General features: G+C 43.7%; 1 protein-coding gene across 1 annotated transcript in view; it reads left to right on the forward strand.

Annotated features, from left to right (window-relative positions):
• The first annotated feature begins 1,518 nt into the window (after positions 1 to 1,518).
• The window catches only part of mpp7a (membrane palmitoylated protein 7a), a 476,133-nt gene continuing 451,888 nt past the window's right edge, over positions 1,519 to 25,763 (forward strand). The window contains 2 exon segments of the mRNA XM_037694433.1: positions 1,519 to 1,533; positions 4,311 to 4,439. Of these exon segments, the coding sequence (XP_037550361.1) occupies positions 1,519 to 1,533; positions 4,311 to 4,439 (144 nt within the window).

Consider the following 25,763-nt stretch of genomic DNA (forward strand, 5'->3'; position numbering starts at 1 on the left):
AAATCAGAATAAAGACAGAAAAACGATGCAGATAATGACGACAAACCAGTGTGGAGCATACAGGATCAAAACAGATCATCTGGTGTTGAAAGCTACTGAATAGTAGTGAGTTTTTAAACGGGACTTGAAAACTGAGAGGGAGGGGGCCTGTCTGACAAGCAGAGGTAACTCGTTCCAGAGTCTTGGTCCTGCTACAAAGAAGGCCCTGTCACCTCTGCGCTTAAGACGAGATCCTGGAACTGTGAGGAGCAACTGGTCCGCTGACCTCAGGGAACACGGTGGGACATACGGTTGTAGCAGATCAGAGAGAGGGGGGGGGGGCGCGCGACACTGTTCAGTGATTTGTAGACATACATGAGCATTTTGAACTGGATTCGAAAGTGAACCGGTAACCAGTGCAGTGAGGCCAAAACTAGTGTAATGTGCTCTCTTTTGCCTGTACTGGTTAAAAATCGGGCTGCTGCATTCTGGACCAGTTGTAGTCGTGCAATGGAGGTCTGACAGATACCAAACAGGAGTAAATTGCAGTAATCAAGCCTAGATGTAATGAATGCATGTATTGCTGTCTCCAGGTTATTTTTGGACAATATGGGCTTCAGTTTAGACAGCCACCTCAGTTGGAAGAAGCATGATTTAACAATCATGTTTACATGATTGTTAAGCTTCAGGGAAGGGTCCATTATCACGCCCAGATTAGTGACTCTTTGTTTTTCTGACAGGTTTAGAGCGGAGAGGTCGATACAGTGGTTTGTGATAGTGTCGTTGGGAGGGAACAACATTACTTCAGACTTCTTTTCATTGAAACTTAAGAAATTTAAAGCCATCCAGTCCCTGATGTCAGCCAAGCAGTTGAGCAGCGGTTGAATAGAGCAAGTACCATTGTGTTTTGGGGGAAGTAAATTTGACAGTCATCGGCATAGAAGTGGAAGGGCATGTTGTGTTTCCGGAAAATAGCACCAAGCGTCAGCAGGTATAAAGAGAATAGGAGGGGACCCAGGATGGACCCCTGCGGAACCCCCCATTTAAGCTCTGCCTCTGTGGAACTAAAATCCTTGATGGAGACACAAAAGGATCTGTCAGCGAGGTAAGATCTGAACCAATTGAGGGCTGATCCTGTGACGCCCACCCACTGCTCTAACCTAGCAATGAGGATCTCACGGTCGATGGTGTCAAAGGCAGCTATGAGGTCCAACAGGACAAGCAGCACAGAATCACCATTATCAGTGGATCTGAAGATGTCATTAAAGACCTTCAGCAGGGCAGTTTCAGTGCTGTGGAGAGGTTTAAAGCCAGATTGGAAAAGCTCTAAGATGGCGTGATCCTCCAGGAAGCACTTCAACTGGGACTCGACTATTTTCTCCAGTAGTTTAGAAACAAATGGGAGTTTGGAGACAGGGTGGTAGTTGGAAACGACTGAGGGGTCAAGGTTTGTTTTTTTTCAGGAGAGGCTGGACAGCAGCATGTTTAAAGGATTTTGGCACCACGCCAGTGGATAAACCACTGTTTACTATATCAAGAATGGACGGACCTAGGGTTGGAAAAACATCCTTTAGTAGTCGAGGGGGGACCACATCAAAGGGGGAGCCAGAAGGTTTCAAGCTGCACATGACCTGCTCTAGAGAAGATAGAGTGATGGGTTCAAAATGGTCAAAAGGAGCTACAGATTGTGGTGGGATGGATGGGTCATGAGTTGGAGGGGAAATGAGAGTCCGGGTGGTCGCAATTTTTTCCAAAAAGAAATGTAAGAAGTTGTCGCACAGCTCAGTCGAGGCTTCCAGAGGTGATGGTTCAGTGAGGTGGAGAACAGAGTTTAGGGTGGAGAAGAGGACACGTGGGTTGTGAGAGTTTGAGGTAATTATATCAGAGAAGTATTTGGATTTAGCAGCTTTCACTGCTTTCTGATAACAGCGCCAACTCTAAGTATTTGAAAAGAGACCTGCAACCTGTCTTTCCTCCACTTTTGCTCCGCCCTCCTACATTGCTGCCTAACAGCCTTGGTGACGTCACTCAGCCAAGGTTCTGCTCTCAGTTTTGATTTTCTAGTTTTAACAGGCGCAACATGATCCAGAGTCTTTAAGCAGACAGAGTTGAACTGGGATGTCAGCGCCTCAGTGGTGGTGAGAAACACTGGGGCCTGAATGATCATTTCAGAGTTATAAACATCTGTGAAACGTGCAGCAGAGAAATGGTTAATTGCCCAGGTCCTACGTGCAAAAATGCACGGCTTAGGAGTTAGATGGGGGAGGGTGAACTCAAACTGGACTGGCATGTGTTCTGAAAAAACATTATCACCAATAACAAGATTATTAACAGTCACATCATGAGTTAAACCAAGGTCCAGTGTATGTCCACGCTCTTGGGTGGGACCGTTTACATGCTGAGTTAAATTAAATGAGTCCAATAAATCTAAAAAGTCCTTAACCAAGGGCTCCTCAGGAGAGCACATGTGCAAATTAAAGTCCCCAATAATGAAAAAATGCTCATATTTTGGTGTGATTTCAGCTAAGAAGTCAGAAAACTCATTTATGAAATCCTTAGAGCAAGGTGGGCGGTAGACTAGTGCCAATAACGTCGGAGGTGAATGTTCGAGTTCAAAGACGCTCAGCTCAAAGACGCTCAGCTCAAAGCTGGCGCTGGAAACTGGGATGGGCAGTTGTTTACAGTCAAAAGTTAATTTGAATATTGTTAATAATCCACCACCGTGCCGGCCTGATGGCCGCGGTGCGTTAAAACACAAACAGTTCGGTGGCAGTAATTCCGTCAAGGCGCTGGACTCACCCGGAGACATCCAAGTCTCTGTGATGCACAGAAAGTCCAAATCGTGCTCTTGAAAGTAATCCCTGAGGATAAAAGTTTTGTTGGTAATAGATCTTGCGTTGACCAAGCACATCCGGATATTGTCCAACGTGGAGCCAGCAGCGGTGGAGTTAGCGCGCGCTAATGGCCACAGGTTTTCAATAACAGCCCCTCCAGGTCGGTCCGAGCTGCGCAACGGCTGACAACTCCCGTTGGTTACCTGGTCCGGGCACACAGGAAGCTGGAGATGGAGACCATGACCGCAAGCTGAAGAGAAAGATGCAGCACGCAGAGCTTTAAACTTCACCAGCTGACCAGCACGTTTTCCCCGGCGTCTGAAGCGATGTCTCCGGGCAGGGAGGTGAGGAGCCCAACAGAGGTGAACCGGCACGTCCGCCAGCGGGGGGGGGGGGGGGGGGATTCCAGAGTTACGCTCATGTTTTTCCAAATAAGCGACATTGGTGACAGAAAAACGAAGATCCAAAAGTTGTTGTCTGTCATACACCAGCAGAGAGTTGATGTCACAGATGAGAAATGCAAAAAACAAAAATAATCCGAACACCATCAGCAGAGGTGGATTGCAAGCCATGTACACGGGCGCCATCTTACCGGAAGTATCAAATGTTGGATGCTGTCTACCATGGCACACTAAAATTCACAACTGGTTGTAACTACCATACCCATCACTGCAATTTGTGTTCATTGGTCAGTTGGTCATCATTATCTACACTTAGGCTCTCACACTGGTACACCTTCATCTATAAATCACTCTTTGGTCTGCTATCTTCTTATATCTCCTCCCATTTGTCACGTTGTCAGTGCAGTTACAACAAGCACTCTCAGGCCATCATTAACTGCATCGTTCCCTCGGTGTGGGCTGAACTCAGCAAAAAAGGCCTTATCTTACTCTGTTCCTGTAACCTGGATCACCTTGCAACAAGATCTGAAGTTTCCTGATGCATGCTCAATAATCTAGGTAGAAAAATCCAAAAAAGTTAAATCTGGTCTTCTGGACATTAAAAAAAAACAAAACAAAACAAAACAAAAAAATTCTAGAAACGTTTCATTTTTCCACCGAAAGACAAAACGTTTCTAGAATTTTTTTGTTTTGTTTTGTTTTTTTGAGTGTCCAAAGGACCAGATTTAACTTTTTTGGAAGGTCTGAAGTTGTCCACTTTGATCTACTTAAGGGATTTTAAACAATTGATAAGGTTATTAGAAAAATCTAAGCAAATGTGTTCTTGTTTTTATTATTTTATATGACACTTTGATTAGATTTTTTTTACACTTGTTTTTAATGTTTTTTTGTTGTATATTGTTTATTGTACTCTATATGTTGTCTGTCAAACAGATATCTCTTGAAAATGAGTCTTCATTACTCATTGAGACTACCTGTGTAAATAAAGGTTAGATAAAAATAAAAAATAGTTGATGTAGGAAGTTAATGCCCTTCCTGTTTGACTGTTAACTTTTCTTTCACTCCGTTCAATTGTTGTGTTCTCTCCCACCTGTAGAGCCTCCTGTCCGTCCATGACACAGTTGCTAAGAAGAGTTATGACCCTGAACTACCTCCACTTCCTGAAGACCTTGAAAATGAGGATTCTGTGAAAATTATAAGGCTAGTCAAAAACAAGGAGCCTCTTGTAAGTACTTTTTTTAATTTTTACAAACTGGTCTTCACCAAGATGTTTAGAAAAGTTAACAAACTGTAGAAATTTTGGGTCATCAGATGAAGGTACTTGACATGTACCACATTAATCTTGGAAGATTCTGGAGGAGAACTCTTTTGTCCAACATGAATTAAAAAAAATATCTGAAGTAACTGATCTTCAACATGAATGTTAGTCAACATTTTATTTTTGTGTTTGTATAAAAAATGTTTCAGATCACAACTCAGTCCAACACCAAACATATTTTGCAGGGGTGTCAAACTCACTTACAAAAGGGGGCCAAAATTAAAACTTTTTCAAACTAAGGGTTAATTTCAGAAACTACATGAACTCAAATCAGATACCCAACATCTTTTCTTGGTCACAGGTTCCTCAACAAGAGTTTGATTGGTCTCATTTAAGTTAGTCAGAGATTCTTTATTGTCATTCACACCACATGTGGTACATGTGGTGGGAAGAAATTATGTACACAGGGTCCCAGTTACATCCAACAATAAAAATGTAAAAGAAAAACAATGATAACATTTAAGATATGAACTAAGAAAAACATCAACTGAAAATACATTAAGCAATAGCATAAAAACAATACGTCGAACAGTAGCATGAACATGAGCATGAATCTGTGTAAGCAGATGAGAACAATGTTCTCTGATGTTCTCTGTTGTGATTTCAACACCATAATCAGAATTAGAATCAAAATAAGCTTTATTATCATTGCACCGAGATACAACGAGAACATGTACATGCAGTCTTCCGGAAGATGGACGTAATGCACAAAGCTGCTATTATAACTAATCCTAACTTTCTTATCCTTTTTCAGAATAATAATCTTAGAAAGGAAAAGGGGGAGAAACATGAGGGTAGATAGTGGTATTACAAAAAAAGATCTTTCACATCTTGTCTATCATTATATGATTTGAGACATAAAAAAACTCTACCAGCAGCACAATTAAAACATGATTGCATAGGCATTTCACATTGAGGTGTTGAGATTGGTCTATGAGTGCTTTTCAGATCGGCCACAGTTTCTGAAGATGTTGTTTTCAGCCAACAGTTCTGATACGCTTGCACAGAAAGTTATTGGGGGGGGTCCAATAAATGAAGCTTTTGTCCCTGATTACCCATGACCCAGGAGAAATTTGATAGTTGGCCCGTCTCCGAGACCATCGGGGAGTCAGATTCAGATAAGCTTTGATTGTTGATTTTCTTCAGGCAGACAGATTTTTTCTTCAGCCTTGAGTCCATTTTGGACATTCTGGTTCCAAAATGGCCTAATTGTGGGAATCCATTTCACTGATCCATTCTATGAGTCTCCCTCAAGGTTGAACCCACCGCGCTGATGAGTCCCAGAAGCCTCAGGTGGCCTGTGATTCTCATAAATCGCCTCCACCTTGCGGTTTAGCTTGTAAATCAGCTGATTATGAGAACTCACAGCACGGGTCGTTGGTTACATACTTTAACCCCAGATTCTGAGTATAGGCGTAGCCCTTTAAGGCTGTCACTAGTGGGTTTATCCCGTCAAGCATCTCACTGAAAAAATGTAGTCCACACCCACCTGTTGTGTGGGCCCCACCCGGTCTGTATAAATTACGTTAAGAGCAGGTAATTGGCTCCCAAATAGCTTTTTCTTCAGCCATTTAGGAGCCAGTAAGTCCCAACGCTTAAAGGGCTATGCCTATACTCATAGAATCTAGGGTTACAATACGTAACCAACATTCTATTTCGTATAGGCTTCGCCCTTTAAGGCTGTCACTAGTGGGTTAAGGGCCAAGCATGATGTAGTCTCCGCCTCACTGGGTCCATTCTAACACCATAAAAAGCATTCCCTTGCCCAAAAAGCATTTCGTCACTCAGCTCTCCATGTGCGTAAATACGCGTTGCATAGTTACGCGCACCATGCACAGACGCGCACTGCGTACTTTACGCGTTCCGAGTGCATGAACGCCCTGGAAAGGTTTTCAACGGGAAAGAGGAGAAGCTGAAAAAGGCCGTGAACAGAGCAGATCCACGACTCTTCCAATATGAACAGATTAATAATAAGTGAACTGATTATTAATCAAAAAAACTGATTGATGACAGAAGTCATGAACTGATTAGTGACCATAGAAGAAGAACAATTCAATTAAATTCAATTCAATTCAATTCAAAAATACTTTATTAATCCCAGAGGGAAATTAAATGTTGTTGTAACTCATCATCCTGGTTTCATTAAAGAGTTGTTATAGATGCTGATGGCTGTGGGCAGGAAGGATCTCTTGTAGCGGTCTGTCCTACAACGGGTTTGAAGAAGCCTCTGACTGAAGACACTTTGTTGTTGTATGACAGTCTGATGAAGAGGATGCTGAGGGTTGTCTATAATGTTCTTCATTTTATGAAGAATCCTTCTTTGAACAATCATCTCCAAAGGTTTTAGAGGAGTCCCCAGAACTGAGCCAGCCTTCTTTATGAGCTTGTTGATCTTTTTTAAGTCACTTGCTCTGGTGCTGCTACCCCAGCAGATGATGGCAGAAGAGATGGCACTCTCTACAACAGACTTATAGAAGATATGCAGCATCTTGCTGCAAATGTTGAAGGACTTCAACTTCCTCAAGAAGTACAGTCTGCTCTGTCCCTTCTTGTAGATGGCTTCACTGTTGCATTTCCAGTCCAGTCTATTGTCCAGGTGAACTCCAAGGTATTTATACTTCTCCACCACCTCCACTTCTTCTCCCATGATGAAAATAGGGTTGGATCTGTTCCTGATTCTCCTGAAATCTACAATCATCTCCTTTGTTTTGTTCACATTCAAGATGAGATGATTATTTCCACACCATGCCACAAAGCGGTCCACCAGTTCCCTGTACTCAGCTTCTTGTCCATCTCTGATACACCCGACTACTGTAGAGTCATCAGACTATTTCTGCAGATGACAGGAGTCTGTTTTGTACTGGAAATCTGAGGTGTACAGAGTGAAAAGGAATGGTGAGAGTACAGTCCCCTGTGGTGTTCCTGAGCTACTGACCACCTGGTTAGACACACAACCCTTCAGTCTCACAAACTGTGGTCTGTCTGTCAGGTAGTCTTTGATCCAGGCGATTGTTGAGGCCTCCACCTGAGTCTTCTGGAGTTTCTGACAAAGCAAATCAGGCTGGATTGTGTTAAATGCACTGGAGAAATCAAAGAACATGACTCTCACAGTGCTGTCTGACTTTTCTAGATGACAGTGAGTTTGCTGAAGCAGGTGTATGATGGCATCTTCAACTCCAAGTCCACGCTGATAAGCAAACTGCAGTGGGTCCTGATATGTGCTTGTTTGTCTAGTCAGGTGGGTCAGCAGAAGTCTCTCTAGGACCTTCATGATGTGGGATGTCAGGGCAACAGGTCTATAGTCTTTGAGGACTGATGGGTGTGTTTTCTTTGGCACTGGAACAAGACAGGATGTTTTCCACAACACTGGAACCTTCTCCTGGGTCAGGCTAAGGTTGAAGAGGTGCTGCAGAACCCCACAGAGCTGCTCTGCACAGACCTTCAGGATTCTGGGACTGACACCATCTGGACCTGCAGCCTTATTCCGGTTCAGTCTCTCCAGCTGCTTCCTCACCTGACTTCTGGAGACGCAGAGGGGGGAGGCAAAGGAGGTATCAGCATCTTCTGATTTAGTTGAAGACCAATAAGTAGAAGAAGGGTCCATGACTGAGGTGGTAAATACAATATTTGAGGTGTGACAGGACAGCCTTGGGTCAATGGAGGGTGGTATGTATGTTTGGCTGTGGGCAAGAGAGGAGGATGCTGAGCTTGTTCCTGAACTGAACCTATTGAAGAATGTGTTCAGTTCATTGGCTCTGTCCAGGCTTCCATTCTTCTGATCCTCCTTCTGCTTGAAGCCTGTGATCTGTTTCATCCCTGACCACACCTCTCTGATATTGTTCTGTTGGAGTTTGCTCTCCAGCTTCTTCTTGTACACCTCCTTGCTTTTTCTTGTCTTGACTTTTAGTTGCTTCTGTGTGCTCTTCAATAATTCCCTGTCTCCCTCCCTGAAGGCTCTTTTTTTCTGGTTTAGCAGTTCCTTCAAGTCAGTAATGATCCAGGGTTTGTTATTGGGGAAGCATCTCACTGTTCTGGTGGGGATGGTGTTGTTTACACAGAAGTTTATATAGTCGGTCACACACTCAGTCATGGCATTGATGTCCTCTCCATGTGGCTGGCACAGTGCATCCCAGTCTGTAGCGTCAAAACAACCCCGCAGGGCTTCTTCAGCTTCCATTGACCATTTTCTCACTGTTCTCTTTATTGCAGGTTGCCTCTGAACAAGGGGTTTATATTTTGAGCAGAGATACACAAGATTGTGATCTGATTTGCCAAGAGGGGGTCTTGCTTTAGCGATGTATGAATCCTTGACATTTGCATAAAACAAGTCCAGCGTTTTGTTTTCTCTGGTAGAGCAGCTGACAAACTGTTCGAATGTCGGAAGTGTAGCAGAGAGAGAGGCATGATTAAAATCCCCAGATATTGCAACAAACGCACTAGGGTGTTGTGTTTGTAGTTTAGCAACCTCGGAGCTGATGACATCACACGCAGTCTCAGCAACAGCATTGGGTTGAATGTAAACAGTTGCCAAAATAACACTGGTGAACTCTATCTGGACTGCAGAGACGACACTTCATAGTAACATGTCCAGGATTACACCATCTGTTGTTCACAAGCACTGCCAACCCACCTCCTTTCCTTTTGCCACTCCTCTTTAAATCTCTATCTGCTCGTATGGTCAGAAAGCCTGGCAACGAAACGCTGGAGTCGGGGATATGATCCTGCAGCCATGTCTCAGTGAAACACATAATACTGCATTCCCGATACTCTGGATGAGACCTTGTTAGAGCTTGAAGTTCATCCAACTTGTTTCCCAGCGATCTCACATTGCCCATCATGATTTTTTTTTTTTTTTTTTATTCATATGTTTATTGATATTTTGCATAAGGAACAAAGGTGTTCACATATTCCAGGGTGTAAAAGTGTTGAGTATAAACAACCTGATCACACTATTGACTTTAAGATACATGTCTTCAGGAACACTGAACATATACAGAACACCTCCTTTAGTAAAACATAGTAAAAGAAAGAAAATTAATAGTGAAAAAATACAAACACATGTACACCTCAAAAAAAAAAAAAAAAAAAAAAAAAAAAAAAAAAAAAAGGAAAAAAAAAAAAAAACGGGATAGAAGGAAAGCTGGGTGCGCAGGGGGGGGTTTATATTGCTACATTGAAGCAACAAACTCAATAAATGGTTGCCATTTAGAGCAAAATTTGTTTGAGTTTCCAGTTTTTGTATATCTAATTTTCTCCACTTTCAAAAAGGACATGACCTCATTTATCCACATTGTGCTGGATGGAGCTATAGTTGATTTCCAGTTACAGAGAAGGTGGCGCCTAGCGATCACAGAGGTGAAACCTATCACTTCCAACTCTCCTGCGGAGTATTGGGTATATTGCTCCGGGAGACCAAAGATACCAATGTGAGCTGAAATGTCAATAGTTCTCGAAAGTACAACAGACATGGTGTGAAAATAAATTTGCCAGAAATTTGTAAGAGCTGAGCAGGTGAAAAACATATGTGTAAGATTGCAGGGTGAGCTTCCACATCGGTCGCAAACATCTACCAAATTTGGGAAGATCCGTGTCAGCCTAGTTTTTGAATAATGACATCTGAATACCACTTTAAACTGTATCAAGGTCAGGCGGGCACATATTGAAGTTTTGTGAATGGCTGTCAGGGCAGCCTCCCACCAATGATCATCAAAGACCAGCCCTAGTTCACTCTCCCATGCTCTCTTAGTGTTCGTAGTTAGAAAAGCATCATATGATTGAATCGAGTTATAAATCTTTGAAATTAAAGACCTCTGCTGGGGGTTAAGTTGTATAAGTTCACCCCACGGCTGTTCAGGTGGTCGCCGAGGGAAGTTGGGGAATAAGGATTTTGCACAGGCTCTTGTCTGGAAGTATCTAAACAAATGGGAGGGTGGGAGATTGAATTTAGAAGCCAAATCAGTGAAAGAGCAAAACAACCCTTCCCTATAAAAATCCTTAAAACATTTTAGTCCCTTATCTTGCCATAAGGAGAAGGTTGGGTCAGAAAGAGCAGGTGTAAACATCGGGTTTTTTAAAAGTGGGGTTAAGACTATGGGGCCTGTAAATTTAAACAGTTTCCTAAACTGAAACCATATTCTCAGTGTATCTACAACTATGAGGTTGTTGGTTAGGCCAGAGGGATTTACAGAGGTTGGACCTGTAAGTAAAGCTAAGAGTGAGGCTGAAGGACATGAATGTGCCTCTAGCTGACACCAAGGTATATCAACTGAATTAGACCAGAAAGCAATTTTAGTTATGTTAGCTGCCCAGTAATAAAATTGAAAATTGGGTAGGCAGAGGCCACCATAAAACTTACAGTTCTGAAGTATTTTTAGTCTTACTCTGGGTGTTTTGCCATTCCACAAAAAATGACAGATAGCAGAATCTATTGATTTAAAAAAACTTCTTGGTAAAAATACAGGTAGACATATAAATAGAAACAGAAACTTTGGCAAGATATTCATCTTAACAGTATTTATTCTCCCAATCAAAGAGATTGGGAGGGACCCCCATTTTTGAAAGTCTTTTTTAATGTCCACCAAAAGCTGGAGAAAATTTTTAGAGTATAGAGACCTAAAAGATCTGGTTATGTTGACCCCAAGATACCGAAAACCTAAAGGGCACAGCTTAAAAGGAACATTAGATTGGGAGAGCTGCAGTGCTAAATGGTTAACAGGATAACATTCACTCTTGGCGACATTAACTTTATACCCTGAGAACCGGCCAAATCTGTGAAAGAACTTAACAATAGAGGGGCAAGTTCCTATTGGATCAGTGACATATAAAAGCAAATCATCTGCATACAACGATAGCCTTAGTTCTGCATGATTCCTGATGATTCCAGTAACACTGGGAGAGGTTCTCAGAAAAATACTTAGAGGCTCTATTGCAAGTGCAAACAAGAGGGGCGACAGGGGGCAGCCCTGTCTGCAACCTCTATTTAAAAAGAAGTATCCCGATCGGTTGTTATTGGTAATAATACTGGCACAGGGCAGTGTATAAAGAAGGCGTATCCAAGATATAAAACTTTTACCAAATCCAAATTTACTTAAGACAGCAAACAGGTAAGTCCATTCAACCCGATCAAACGCTTTTTCAGCGTCGATTGATATGACAACCTCAGGCGCTATTGTAGTCTCCCTCGAATAAACAACGTTTAACAAGGTGCGAACATTGTAATAAAGTTGACGCCCCTTTATGAAGCCAGTCTGCTCCTTGGAGATAATTGTTGGGAGAACTCGATCAAGTCTCTGGGCCAAGGCCTTTGCAAGAATCTTTGTGTCCACATTCATTAAAGATATTGGCCTATAGGAGGTACAAAGGTCAGGATCCTTGTCCTTCTTTAAGAGAACACTGATGGAAGCCTGTCTTAGCGAGGGGGGAAGTGAGCCGAGTGACAGAGACTCAACATAGACAGAATGAAGCAATGGGATAAGTTTGGCTTGGAAAGCTTTAAAAAATTCAACTGGGAACCCGTCGGGTCCAGGAGCTTTATTGTTTTGCATATTTTGTAAAGCCGCTTTTAACTCTTGAACTGTCAGATCAGATTCTAGGTGTTCAATCAGTTCTGAGTCCAGAGGGGGAAACCGAAGCTCATCCAGAAACACATGCATATCAGTCAAATCCGGAGGGAGTTCAGATTTATATAGGGATTCATAGAATGATGAAAAAACCGAATTAATAACTTGCATATCCTCCTGTAGGACCCCCGATGCGTCTTTAATACGAGGTATTAAACGTGAAGCTGCTTGACGACGCAATTGGTGAGCTAGTAATCTGCTGGGCTTGTCGCCATATTCGTAGTACCTAGCACGAGAATGAAGCAAAAGGCGCACCGCCTCATTAGTTGTGGTGAGGTCCAGCTCAGTCTGTAAGACCAAGCGACGCTTTGAATAACTGTCAGATGGGGCAGCTGCGAGCTGTTGGTCAACCAATTCCAACTCAGAAGTAAGCTTCTGAATGTTTGACATCCTCAATTTTCTCACATGTGCAGAATATGAAATTATCTGACCACGTAGATATGCCTTCAAAGAATCCCACAGGAGCGCCCTAGAGATTGGTTCAGAATCAGAGTCATTAAAGGCAATGAAATCCTCTATTGCATCCATAATAAATTTGTGAAATTTATCATCTGATAATAGCGAAGTATTAAATCGCCATTGAGAAGGATAGCGAGGTCCGGGCGAAATCTGAAGATCGAGAGAGACAGGAGCGTGATCCGAAATAATGATTGGGTGATATGTAACATTTGATACTTTATGCATGAGTTTAACATCTACAAAAAAATAATCAATACGTGAAAAAGTCTGGTGAACATGTGAATAAAAAGAATACTGCCTACTGCTCGGATTACGAGATCTCCAGGGGTCAGCACAACCATTCCCCAGCATGAAACTATGTAGGGTTCTAGCCATTGATGATTGGGTTAGGACAGGTTTAGAACGGTCTAACTGAGGATCAATAGTACAGTTCATGTCCCCTCCAAAAATCAAAACACGGTTATTCAAAGAAGGAAGAGTTTCAAACAACTTGTTCATGAAACATGGATTGTCAAAATTAGGAGCATATACATTTACTAGCAGGATAGGTACCTGGAATAGAGTACCTAAAACTATCAGATATCTGCCGTCTCTGTCTGAGATGGTTTTAGTCAGTGTGAATGGCACAGATTTACCTATTAAGATGGCAACCCCTCTAGCCTTTGAATTAAAACTAGAGTGGAGTACCTCTGCAACCCAAGGACACTTAAGTCTAAACTGATCCTTATTTCTCATGTGGGTTTCCTGTAAAAAAACAATGTCAGGTTTCAAACGCTTTAAATGAGAAAACACCCTACACCGCTTGACAGCCCCCCCTAGACCTCGAATATTCCAGCTGATAAAGCTTACATTTGAGTTGTTCGCATTAGCCATGTGAGATATGAGTTAACACTGATGAGGCAACCAAATTCCGTCCCCACGCACCAGGTACAAGGATGAGAAAAAAGAAAGAGAACAAAGGAGAAAAATAAAATAAAATAAAGTAAAAAAAATAAATAAATAAATAAATAAAAAATAAAAAAAATAAATAAATAAATAAAATAAAAACACAGGACAATATTTCTGAACTGACACACCCCACATCCCTCATCCCTCCCCCAGATAGCACCTACCACTACCCCATCCCCAAACGATGGGATACCAGTGCAAACTCCAAATGGAGTCATGAGCCTAAAGACTAAGCTTAAGGTTTTGGACCAAACAGTCAGCCTCAATTCACCCCAACTCAGTTGGAGCTCCTGCAAACATGTGTGAACAGAAGTGTAACTAATAACAGAGCAGGTACTATATATGTCGCCCAGCCCTCCTATGCCTCGGGCCGGCTCAGACCAAACAACACGAGCGGCTCCACACACAAAACTAAACTATGCAAAACCGAAATAATTCAAATGTGCATTACAGTCATCAATGTCAAAAGTCACTTTAGATACGCCGGTGTAAAGAAAAACCTGGCTTCAGCTATACTTACATTCAAACCAGAATTTAGCTTTAAGGTTGGAGCCAGTTTTATTTTATGTTGAGTGTTTTCAGGAAGGCAGTCGCATCCTCAGGTGAAGTAAACTCTTTCGTGACACCTCCTCTAGTGATGCGGAGACGAGCTGGATGCAGCAGCCCAAACCGTATGTCCGGAACCCCTCTGAGCTGGCGTCTGACGTCGTTGAAGGCAGCACGGGCTTTTGCGATCCGAGTGGTGTAATCAGGGAAGACGGAGATTGTGGAATCCCCCATCGTTACCCGCTGCTTGTTTCTGGCACGTCGTAAGATATCTGCGCAGTCTGTATAGTAATGTAAACGAGCTATTATGGGTCGGGGCCGCTCACCGGGCTTCGGCCTGGCCTGCAGAGACCGGTGCGCTCGATCCACAACCGGCTCCTTCTCCAGGCCGAATGCATCTTTAAGCAGGGTGGAAATCATGTCAGCGCTGACTGGGTTACGCTCCTCCGGTAGACCTATGATTCTAATGTTATTACGCCGAGATCGTGACTCCAAGTCCTCGCACCTATTGTCAAGAGCGAGGACCTGCGCAGAAAGCCTGTCCACATTGCTCCTGAGTGAAACCACTTCATCAGCGCATGAAGACAGCGGTCCCTCCATGTCTGCAACAGTCACCCTTAATGCATCCACCTCCGACCTGATAGCCGCAATGCTAGCACTTAGCTCGGTCTTCACGCCGTGCAGCTCCGACTTAATCTGGGTCAGATTGTTTGTCAGCGCCGTTTCCAATTCAGTCTTGAAAATGCCCACCATCTCTTCACGAAGTGCAGTGAGAAGTTCAGCTTTAAAGTCCGGGGAATAAACGTTCCGGGCTGTGGAGGTTTGTTCCGAGGGCGGTCGCCCACCAGCCGAGCCCCGCGGTGGCTCGGCCTCAGCAGGCCGAGGCGGGGATGCGGGCGGGGGACCAGGCCTCGCCGTAGTTGTCGAATTGTTCGTATTTTTGGGCTTTGGAGGCATCTTGAGCTGTAGTAGAGTCGCTATAAAATTTAGAGGACAGCCGAGGTACACAAAAATGCCCAAATGCACCTTATAGAAAAAACAATTTGCAGGAGCTCCGTCCAACACGTCTTACTCCATTAGTCACAAAACCGGAAGTCCTTGCCCATCATGATTGATGGAAGATATGGTTTAAATTGCATTCTTCTCTCTTTCTCCCTCTTCTTTGCTCCTGCTCTGCATCCATGACACCTCCTTTTCAACTCATTTGGGATTTGAGGCTGTAGTTGAGATATTAATTGAGATTTGGAGATGTTAATCAGCTGCTCCCGGTTGTAAAAAACCTTGTTGTTATGGTTATGCATCATAACAAATGTCCAAAAGCAAAGATATTTCTATAAAAATCCTTCCAGCTGCACAGCATCCGACACCAGAGGAAATAATCATCCAAAAAAAGCGATTTATATCCAGAAAAAAGAGGAATTAAAGTAATCAAAAGTAATATCTCAGAATGAAAGTAACAGAGCTTCTCCAACATGCAGCCACCTTGAGCGGCGCAAGGTGCAACAGTCATAACCTGTGACTGATAACAATATCTCACACTTTAAATGCATGCAGTCAGATGTGAGTTTAAAAGAGATTCCACGAAACAATAATATTCATTCTGTTAAGGCACTAAGGACAGAATGTGTCATGGAACAGGCCGACACATCACGTAAATAGAAGCGAATAAATGAACAGGGTGTTGACCATGCGGCCGCAGTGCAAATATCCTGTATTGTTATACCATTATGCAAAGCAGATGAACATGCGATACCTCTGGTCGAATGCGCCCTGAGGTTGTCAGGAGGCTCTAAATCTGATGCTCTGTAGGCTTCAGAAATGGCCTCACACAGCCAGTGTGACAGGTGCTGGATGGATAACGGGCAACCTGCAGATGCGTCTCTGTAGTGCACAAACAAATGTTGAGTCTGACGCAGTGCCGCCGTGCGTGCTACGTAACACGTCAACGCACGCACAGGGCAGAGAAGATGGAAATATGCTTCTTCTTCTTCTGATTTATGGGGAGGAGGGAAAAAAAACCTCCACCGATATCACTCGATTTAAATGAGCTTGTGATGTTTTTAGGCATAAACACTGGGTTAAGCCTCAGATCAGCTGAGCTACCGTCAGCCTGAATTCTGAGACATGACGGAGCGACAGAGAGAGCAGATACATCACTCACCCTCTTAGCGGATGTTGAAGCCAACAGCAGGGCTGTTTTAGGAGACAAGAATTTAATTGGAACCTGATCTAGTGGCTCGAGTGGAGCTTTGATCAGGGCACTCAGAGCCAGCGTTAAAACTCACTGTGGAGAAAGTGTGCATGATACAGGCCTGCGCCTCTGTACACCTTTTTTAAAAAACGCTTCATCAGCGGATGATTAAAGACTGTTCTGTCCCCGAAACCTTTGTGACAAGAAGAGATGGCTGCAGCGTACATTTTAATCGTGCTGAACGCCAGATTTCTGTCCATCAGCTGCTGCAGAAAGGACAGCATGCCACCTAGTGGAGGCAGCACGTGAAACCTGGATCGTGCGCACCACATTTTGAGAGAAACCCATCCTCTCTAAAACGGATCCGCTCAGCGGCCAGACCCAAAGGTGCTGGCCTATTTCTGGGTAACTCCTGATCATTCCTCCCACCTGGAAGAGAGCATCCTCCCTCCACGGCAGTTTTCACGGGCGCCCTGATAACAGGCGTCATAGAATTGGGAACCACGGGGCGTTCACACGCTCGGGAGCCACCAGGAGGGCTGTCAGTCCCTCCTCCCTAACTCAGTTCAGAAACCGTGATATCAGAGGGAGTGGGGAAATGCGTAAAAAAGCATTTTGGGCCACGGGCTGTGAGCAAACTCGTCCACCCCTAGCGGTGGTTCGTCCCGCGGGCTCGGTGAGAACCATAGTTGACACTGAGCGTTCTCTCGTGTGCCAAACAAGTCCACGGCCGCTCTGCCAAATTTCTGCCACATCCGAGCCATCAACTCTGGATGGAGGGTTCAGTCCCCGTGACACGGACCGCCCCTGGACATCACATCCGCCCTTTTGTTCAGAACACGTTGCACGTTCGTGGTGGGACGTATTGTGTCATTTCCTGTTTGTCTGTCGGTATCTCGAGTGAATTGTTTGCTCGAGTCGTCTCTGTTTTCTGGATTTATCTGTCTTTTGCACAGTTTTTCATTCTAGTTCACAAACACACTTAGTACAGTTGGTTTTCTACTGTTGGATAGTGCTTAAAACACCTCTTATCTTTCAACACTTCTCGGTTTTTATTGGTGTATTTGGCTCTGCTAGCTCTTGCTAGCGTTAGCTTAGCATGGCTGCTGCTTCTCTCCCTGCTTCCTCTGTTTTCTCTTGCTCCGTGTGTCAGATGTTTAGTTACTCCTCTGCCTCCTTTAGTGGTAATGATACATGTAACAAATGTAGTCTTATGGTAGCTTTGGAGGAGAGGCTGTCTGAACTGGAAGCTCGGCTCCGCGCTGTAGAAAAACCAGTAGCTAGCCAGGTCCCCTTAGACAGCGTGGAACCACAGAGGCTATCTCCCGTTAGCAGTCCTCCAGCAGACCCCGAGCAGCCGGGACCCCAGGCCAGCTGGGTGATGGTCTGGAGCAAGCGTAGTGCTAAGGCTAAGCCCTCAGTTCACCACCGACCCATTCACGTTTCTAATAAATTTTCCTCGCTCAGTGACACACCCGCTGAGAAGCAGACCCTGGTTATTGGAAGCTCCATAGTCTGAAACGTGGCCTTAGGGACTCCAGCGGCCATAGTCAAATGCATTCCGGGGGCCAGAGCAGGCGATATAGAATCTTATCTGAAACTGCTGACTAACGCTAAGGCTAAATACAGTAAGATTGTTGTTCACGTCGGCGGTAATGACACCCGGTTACGCCAATCGGAAGTCACTAAAATTAATGTTGCTTCGGTGTGTGACTTTGCTAAAACCATGTCAGACTCCGTAGTTTTCTCCGGCCCCCTCCCCAACCTGACCAGCGATGACATGTTTAGTCGTATGTCGTCGTTTAACTGCTGGGTGTCCAGGTGGTGTTCTGACAACGACGTGGGCTACATAGATAACTGGAGTTCTTTCTGGGGAAAACTTGGTCTGATGCGGAGAGATGGCATCCATCCCACTTTGGACGGAGCCACTCTTCTTTCTAGAAATATGGCTGATTTTGTTTATCCCCCAAATTATTGACAATCCAGGGTCCAGTCCAGGATGCAGAGTTGTAGTCCTCCACACCTCTCTGCTGCTTCTCCTCTGTTACCCACCCACATCCACATTGAAACAGTGTCAACTCGCCCACGTCTCAAATTAAATAAACAAAAAATCAACTCTAAAATATAAACTATAAAAATCTGATTAAAATAAACACAGTTACTTTACCAGAGCAAAATCATAAAATCATTAAATGTGGATTATTGAACATCAGATCTCTTTCCTCTAAATCCCTGTTGGTTAATGAACTGATAACTGATCATCAGATTTATTCTGTCTGACAGAAACTTGGCTACAACAGGAGGATTTTGTTAGCATAAATTAATCCACTCCTGTTAATTATTTAAATTTTCATGTTCCTAGAACAACTGGCTGAGGTGGAGGAGTAGCTTCTATTTTTCAGTCAGGATTATTGATTAATGCCAAACCAGTTATTAGTTATGATTCTTTTGAATCACTGTCCCTCAGTCTTTCTCATCCAAAATGGAAATCAGAAAAGCCACTTTTACTAGTTGTTATATATCGTCCACCAGGCGCTTACTCTCAGTTTTTGTCTGAATTCTCAGAATTCTTAACTGACTTACTAATAAATACTGATAATGTCATCATAATAGGTGATTTCAATATTCATGTGGATGTTGAGAGTGATAGCTTAAGCATAGCCTTTAATAATGTAATAGACTCATTTGGTTTCACCCAAAAAGTCCACACATCTACTCATTCTTATCATCACACTCTTGATTTAGTCCTGACCTATGGTATAGAGATTAAGGACTTGGTAATTGTCAGGGTTTGGTGGACAGGAACGAACCCAGTAGTGCAGACAGGACTCAACTCGGCAGATTACAAAAAATAAGTATTTTAATGATGAAATCAAAAGTAACAAAACAATAAGCTGACGTGGCAGCACACTTACTTTAAACTAGACGACTCAGGAGGGACACTCAGACAAGACTCAGGAAGGATACTCAAAACGGGACTCAGGAAGCTCAGGAAACTCAGGAGACTCAGGAGAACACATAAGACCCAAACGAATACGACGCGACGAAGAACAAGCCAGAACAGACAGCTTTTATACAAGGACAAAACGAGACGTGATTACAAACAGCTGTGACGAGACAAGGGTGACACCAATTAAACTGAAGAGAACACACAAGGGAAACACAGACACAAACAGAGCCAGTAAATAGTACCATCCTTACAGTAATAGTTCCTCAAAATCCTATTCTGTCCGACCATTTTTTAATAACCTTTGATTTTACATTAAATGACTACTGTCGTGGACCGTAGCCACGTCGTGTTCAAGACAGCTGAGACATCGCCCTCGGTATAAAAGATTTATTTGATAAACAGGGTTGCAGGTATTCAGAGACAAACAATTACATTTGTAACATATATGCATATATTAGGAGCATTAAAAGAACGAACCGTCTCGGTCTGGTCTTCCCCGGAAATGCTCGCTGAGCGTGTGTCATTTCCGGTTTTTATCAAAGCTTGAGAAAGCTAGCTCTTCTGATTGGTTTAGCCCTTTGGTTGCCATGGTTACTGGTCTACCCCGCCCCCTGAAGGACGTTAGTTTCTAAATTCCACAGATAAAAAGTTTATGGCTCCCTGAAATCGGTTCTTTGTTTTAGCTGTTTCTGTTAACTTGATTATACCTTAGTGATACCAAATGATCTTGAGTTAAAATTGTTTCTTTCTAGGAATAATTAATAACTATTAATTATTAACTAACTCATGTTTATGTGTTCTTAATTTATCCCTCTGACTTATACTTGTGTTTTAGTTTAGTTGAAGTCACCCTGCCCCCACATCTAGTAACATTCTGTTGTAGCTTACTGTGACGATTAACCCTGCGTCCTCTCAGCTAAACCGACCCTGTATTCAACAATGATTAAACGATTAAATGCTAATTGTTATTATTAAGAGAGAACCTGAGGGATTTTATTTAGTCAAACTATATTAAGTCTAAATTAAAGAAATGTGTTCTAGCTTTATTTATGTTACCCTGTGCTCAGAGCAAATCTTACCTGCTATCTGGCATGATTTGATTGCTTGTAATATATCAAATGTGAACTTGTAAAATTATCATTAGCTAATATAAGATTATATGTAAAGGTAAAATAGTTAGAATTAGTAAATATTTTCTATAATTATAGTTCAACCCTGGAAGAAAGACACACACACACTTTGTATAACATGACATTTGAATGCTTGATAGGAAATATAAAAAGGTATAAAAATATGAAATCCAACACTACACAGTCACTGAGAGTAAATTTCATCTCAGCAGGTGCTTATCAGAAAATGCTGTAACCAAATTTAAACAATCTCTTCCATCAACGTTTTCCTCTGTCTTGCAGAGTAATGCATCAGAGAACAGTGACTTAGATCATCTAGTTGTTCATCTTACAACTTCAATGCAAACTTCACTTGATAAAATTGCTCCACTGAAAAAGAAAGTAATCAATCAGAGGAACCTGGCTCTTTGGTTCAATTCTGAGTTACGTACTTTAAAGCAGACATCTAGAATCTAGGAGAGAAAATGGCGCTCTACTAATGTTGAAAAATTTTATTTAACTTGGAAAGATAGTCTGCTAACATATAAAAAAAGCTCTCCGTAATGCTAGAACTTTATATTACTCATCTTTAATAGAGGAGAATAAAAATAACCCTAGGTTTCTGTTTAGTACTATTACTAGACTAATTAAAAGTCCCATTTCTGTTGAACCATGTATCCCTACAACTATAAGTAGTGATAACTTCATGAGATTCTTTATAAATAAAATTATTTCAATTAGAGAGAAAATTCAAACCATCCTTCCTTCTACTATCTCTAGTCTCCTGTCAAATGAGGCAACTTTAAACATTTCACTAGAGCCTGATTTATGTTAGGACAGTTTTTGACCTGTTGAGCTCTCTGAATTGTCAAAAATAATAACCTCATCCAAACCATCCACATGTCTGCTAGATCCCATCCCAACCAGACTGTTTAAAGAGGTATTTCCCCTAATTAATGTCCACATTTTGGATCTACTTAATTGGTCTTTAATTGATGGTTATGTACCACAGAGCTTTAAGGTTGCTGTAATTAAACCTTTACTTAAGAAGTCTGATCTTGTTTCAGAAATTCTGGCCAACTATAGGCCTATATCTAATCTAACTTTCATCTAAAAAATTCTAGAGAAAATAGTTGCAGGTCAGTTGCGTGAACAAAGAAATAATCTGTTTGAAGAGTTTCAGTCAGGGTTTAGAGCTCATCATAGCACAGAAACAGCACTAGTAAAAGTCACTAATGATATTCTCATGGCCTCAGCCAATGGACTTGTGTCTATACTGGTCCTGTTAGACCTCAGTGCTGCATTTGATACAGTTGATCACAATATTTTACTACAGAGGCTTGAATATGATATTGGGATTACAGGAACAGCTCTAAAATGGTTTAAATCATATCTATCTGATAGATTCCAGTTTGTAAATGTAAATAATAAATCTTCTTCATACACCAAAGTTAGTCATGGAGTTCCTCAGGGCTCAGTGCTTGGGCAAATACTCTTTACTTTATATATGCTTCCATTAGGTAAAGTTATTAAACAACATGGGATAAATTTCCATTGTTATGCTGATGACACACAATTATATTTGTCCATTAAACCCAATGAATCATATCAGCTACTTAGACTACAAGCATGTCTTAAAGACATAAAAACCTGGATGACCCTTAATTTTCTCCTGTTGAACACAGACAAAACTGAGGTTTTGGTTTTTGGACCTGAGCACCTTAGGAATGCATTTTTCAGTCTTTCTTCCTCCTTAGATGGCATTATTCTGTCCTCCAGCTCTAAAGTTAAAAATCTTGGTGTTATTTTTGACCAGGACATGTCGTTTATCCCCCACATTACAACCGTTACTAGCACTGCCTTCTTCCACCTGCGTAATATCACTAAAATTAGAAACATCTTATCTAAAAATGATGCAGAAAAACTGGTGCATGCATTTGTCACGTCTAGACTGGACTATTGCAATGGTTTATTATCTGGGTGTCCAAATACTTCTTTAAAACGTCTTCAGTTGATCCAAAATGCCACTGCCAGAGTCTTAACCTGAGGATTTAGCAAAAAGGAAAGTTTTAAGCCTAGTTTTAAAACTGGATAATGTGTCAGCTTCACGGACAGAGATTGGCAGTTGGTTCCACAAGAGAGGAGCCTGATAAGGGTCGGCTTGGGTTTCCTGAGCTGTCCCTTAGTTATGCTGCTAAAGGCTTAGACTGCTGGAGGACAAATTGACCACAATTTTCACTCTACTTCTGTCTTTACTTACTCTGCTCAACCTGTTTTGTATTTGTAAATATTTTTTTCCATCCTTAGCATGTGTTTTTTTGTCTTTCAGATACACCTGGACCTATACCTGGACCTACCATTCTGTGTTCATCTGTCTCTCCTTCCTATCCTCTCAACCAGCCGGTCAAAGCAGATGGCCGCTTGTCCTGAGCCTGGTTCTGCTGGAGGTTTCTTCCTTTTAAAAGGGAGTTTTTCCTTTCCACTGTTGCCACTGTGCTTGCTCAGGATGGGAGACTGCATCGAAGCCAAGATTCATCTTGTCTGCTGGATTCCTTAGATAGAGAACTTTACTAATTGGCTTTTATGTATGTGAATGTTTCTGTAAAGTGCCCTGAGACAACTTTGTTGTGATTTGGCGCTATATACAGTAAATAAACTGAAATAGTCTGAAGTGAACACCGGGGATGTACACTGCTCTGATGGAGAACAGATTTTGGTGTGCCTAACACAGCAGCCGCCTCGTAATGTGTAACATTTGGGCTGAGCGCACACACCCCCTGCTGGTTTATGTATGCTGCAGTAACTTGTTTTCTGTATGAATCAACATATGTTGATTCAGCAGCACAGGAGCAAAATGTTGAATCACATTCAAAACCGTGTGACACTCCACAACATTTATATGAGCTGCTGTGTGGGGTGGCCACAGCGCCCCCACAGCTCGAGACATGCATGTGCTTCCCCATCCTGACAGGGACGCGTCTGTGAAGACTGACACGTGTGACGTAGATCTGCTGACGGGGACTCCCTCCGACAGAACAAGAGGGTTTCCCAGTGTCTCAGGTCGATTCTCACGGAGGGGGGCACAGCGATCAACCGTCTCTTCTGCCTCGCCAGGTCCACACGCAAACGAACGAACCACCTCTGGAGGCATCGCGCCATGTGAGCAGACGACATGTCCTTAATAACTTCATGACGGAAAACAGCTGTTATCATTTTGCCAGCTTCACGTGGAGGAGCTGTCCTTTAGAGTTTCGGTTCCCGTCTGAGATAAACGAGCCCTCGTAATGACCGCGTTTAGCTTCACTCCCAGATAACTGATCGTCTGGGCCGGGTGAACTGAGCTCTTCCCTCTGTTATGGTGAAGCCCAGATTTTGCAGGTGAGACGTCAGCGCCTGAGTTGCACTGCTACCATCTGTCTGTAAAATGGGACAGCAGCAACAGATCGTCCAGATAAAATAGAATTCTCATCCCTGCTCTGTGTAGCGGCTGCAGAGCCGACTCAACGCATTTTGGATGGAATATTGTCTCACAGTTGAAAATGGACAAATCTAAGATGGGTCTCATCCCTCTGGTCCATTTTGGGACCAGGAAGTGACGAGAGTAGAACCCTGCGTTTTCCTCTCCTTCTGGAAACCTGGAAATTAAATTTTTTATCAGAATTTCCTGAACTTCTGCGTGGAGGAACGAGATCTGTTCTGGAGATGACAAACATTTCTAAGTTCCTCCAAACGGGGGGTTTGAGCTGTAAACTGAAGCATGTATCCCCTGCTGATAAGACGGTTCATCCATCTGTCTAGAGCGCACGCTCGCTGCCACTCCGCGTAACGTTTGGGAAGCGGGCACGCGTTTATGCTGCGTCACGTTTTTTACGGATGCCAATCACCGCCGTCATGTGTGCCGCGCTCAGGCTGCGGGCTCACATCCGTGCTGATGTGAGCTGGCGTGCGCTGAGCGGAGGCATGCGCGCCCCTGGGCATGCGGAGCCATGTAGGTGAGGGCTGCCGATGTCGCGGGGGCGCTGCGCTTCTGTGCCGTGCTCAGGCTGCGGGCTCACATCCGTGCTGATGTGAGCTGGCATGCGCTGAGGAGGCAGCGCACAGCTTGGGCTGAGAGCGAGGTTTCCCACAGGTCTCGGTCTGCTGAAAACATTCACTTTGGCTGCTGTGTCACTCACGCGCGCATTTTGTGTGTTTTCTCGGGCTGCGGCGATTTAAAAACACCTGTTTGGAGGACACCGGCTCGCTTTGTGTGGAGGATATGTGAGGAAAAGCCGCTGTGAGATCATACGAACTGACAGTCAGGCTGAAATCAGACACTTTAATTCCTGAATGATGTTTACGTTTTATTCCAAAACTCAAACCATCATTATGCACACACACATCCTCCGCAATGAATCATTTTTTAATTTTCTCTCCCGTGAGCCCTGCGGCTTGTCGGGATGAGAAGGGCTGTTCTCTAATGGGAGGGGCTGGCGGCAGAGCGGAACGAGAAGACGCTGCTGCAGCTGTGGCGCGTCTCTGCTGTCTTGGCCACGGCACTATCTCCAGCGGGCGGGGGGGCGAGAGGAGTGGTGTGGCTTGATCAGATGGTGCCCAGTCCCTGACACCTCCTCCGGCTTCTTCGATTTCTCGAGCATGTCCTTGAAATTGGCTCCAAACAGCACATCCGTCATGATGGGCCCCCCCAGCGAGTCCATCTGCAGCCTCTCCGACAGGGAGGGGGAGTGACGAAGCCAGGTGGACCTCTGAACCATTGTCATCCAGGCTGCGATGCGAGACAGGCAGACAGCAGACGAGGCACACAGGTTGAGGGTGACGTTAGATGCCTTGCAGAGGGAGCTCTTAGTCTCCTGAGGCAGGTCTGTCCTTCCGGCCTCTGAGATGTTGTACGTCAGTGGCGTAACATTATTGTTCGCTGTGGCTGCCTGGAACGCATACTGGTGAGCTCGGTTGGAGAGCGACGTCACCATCTGGTCATGCTTCCTCGGAGGCGCAGGACACTGGTGTAACCTGGACATCTTTGCTCCGAGAGCCTCCGCCAGGCTTGGCTCCAGGGGGGGCACCAAAGGAAATTCCACTCAGTAAAACCCCTCCACTCAGGTGATGGGCGCGTATGTGGAAACCGGCGCTCTCAGTCAACCAGGTCCAGCTGCAGCCTCGTTCCAGTAAGACATCACTGCTGGGAAACGAGGCCAGATGGGATCAGGATGGCGAGCCGGGGTGGAGCCAAAAACCTTCCCGCTACATCATCCGATCTGGGCGGGGGGAGGAGAGGGACGGAAAAAAGTCCCCTTCATGTCAGCTGCCTCCTAGATTATGTCAGGCAGCTCCGAGAGGAGGGCACCAACAGCTGGGAGCGGTGTGGTCATCGATGTGAAAAGGCCCGGGGGGGTGAGCATCTGCTCAGCT

The sequence above is a fragment of the Nematolebias whitei genome, chromosome 20, assembly GCF_014905685.2.
Source record: "Nematolebias whitei isolate Nwh7 chromosome 20, NemWhi1, whole genome shotgun sequence".
NCBI classification, from domain to species: Eukaryota; Metazoa; Chordata; class Actinopteri; order Cyprinodontiformes; family Rivulidae; genus Nematolebias; species Nematolebias whitei.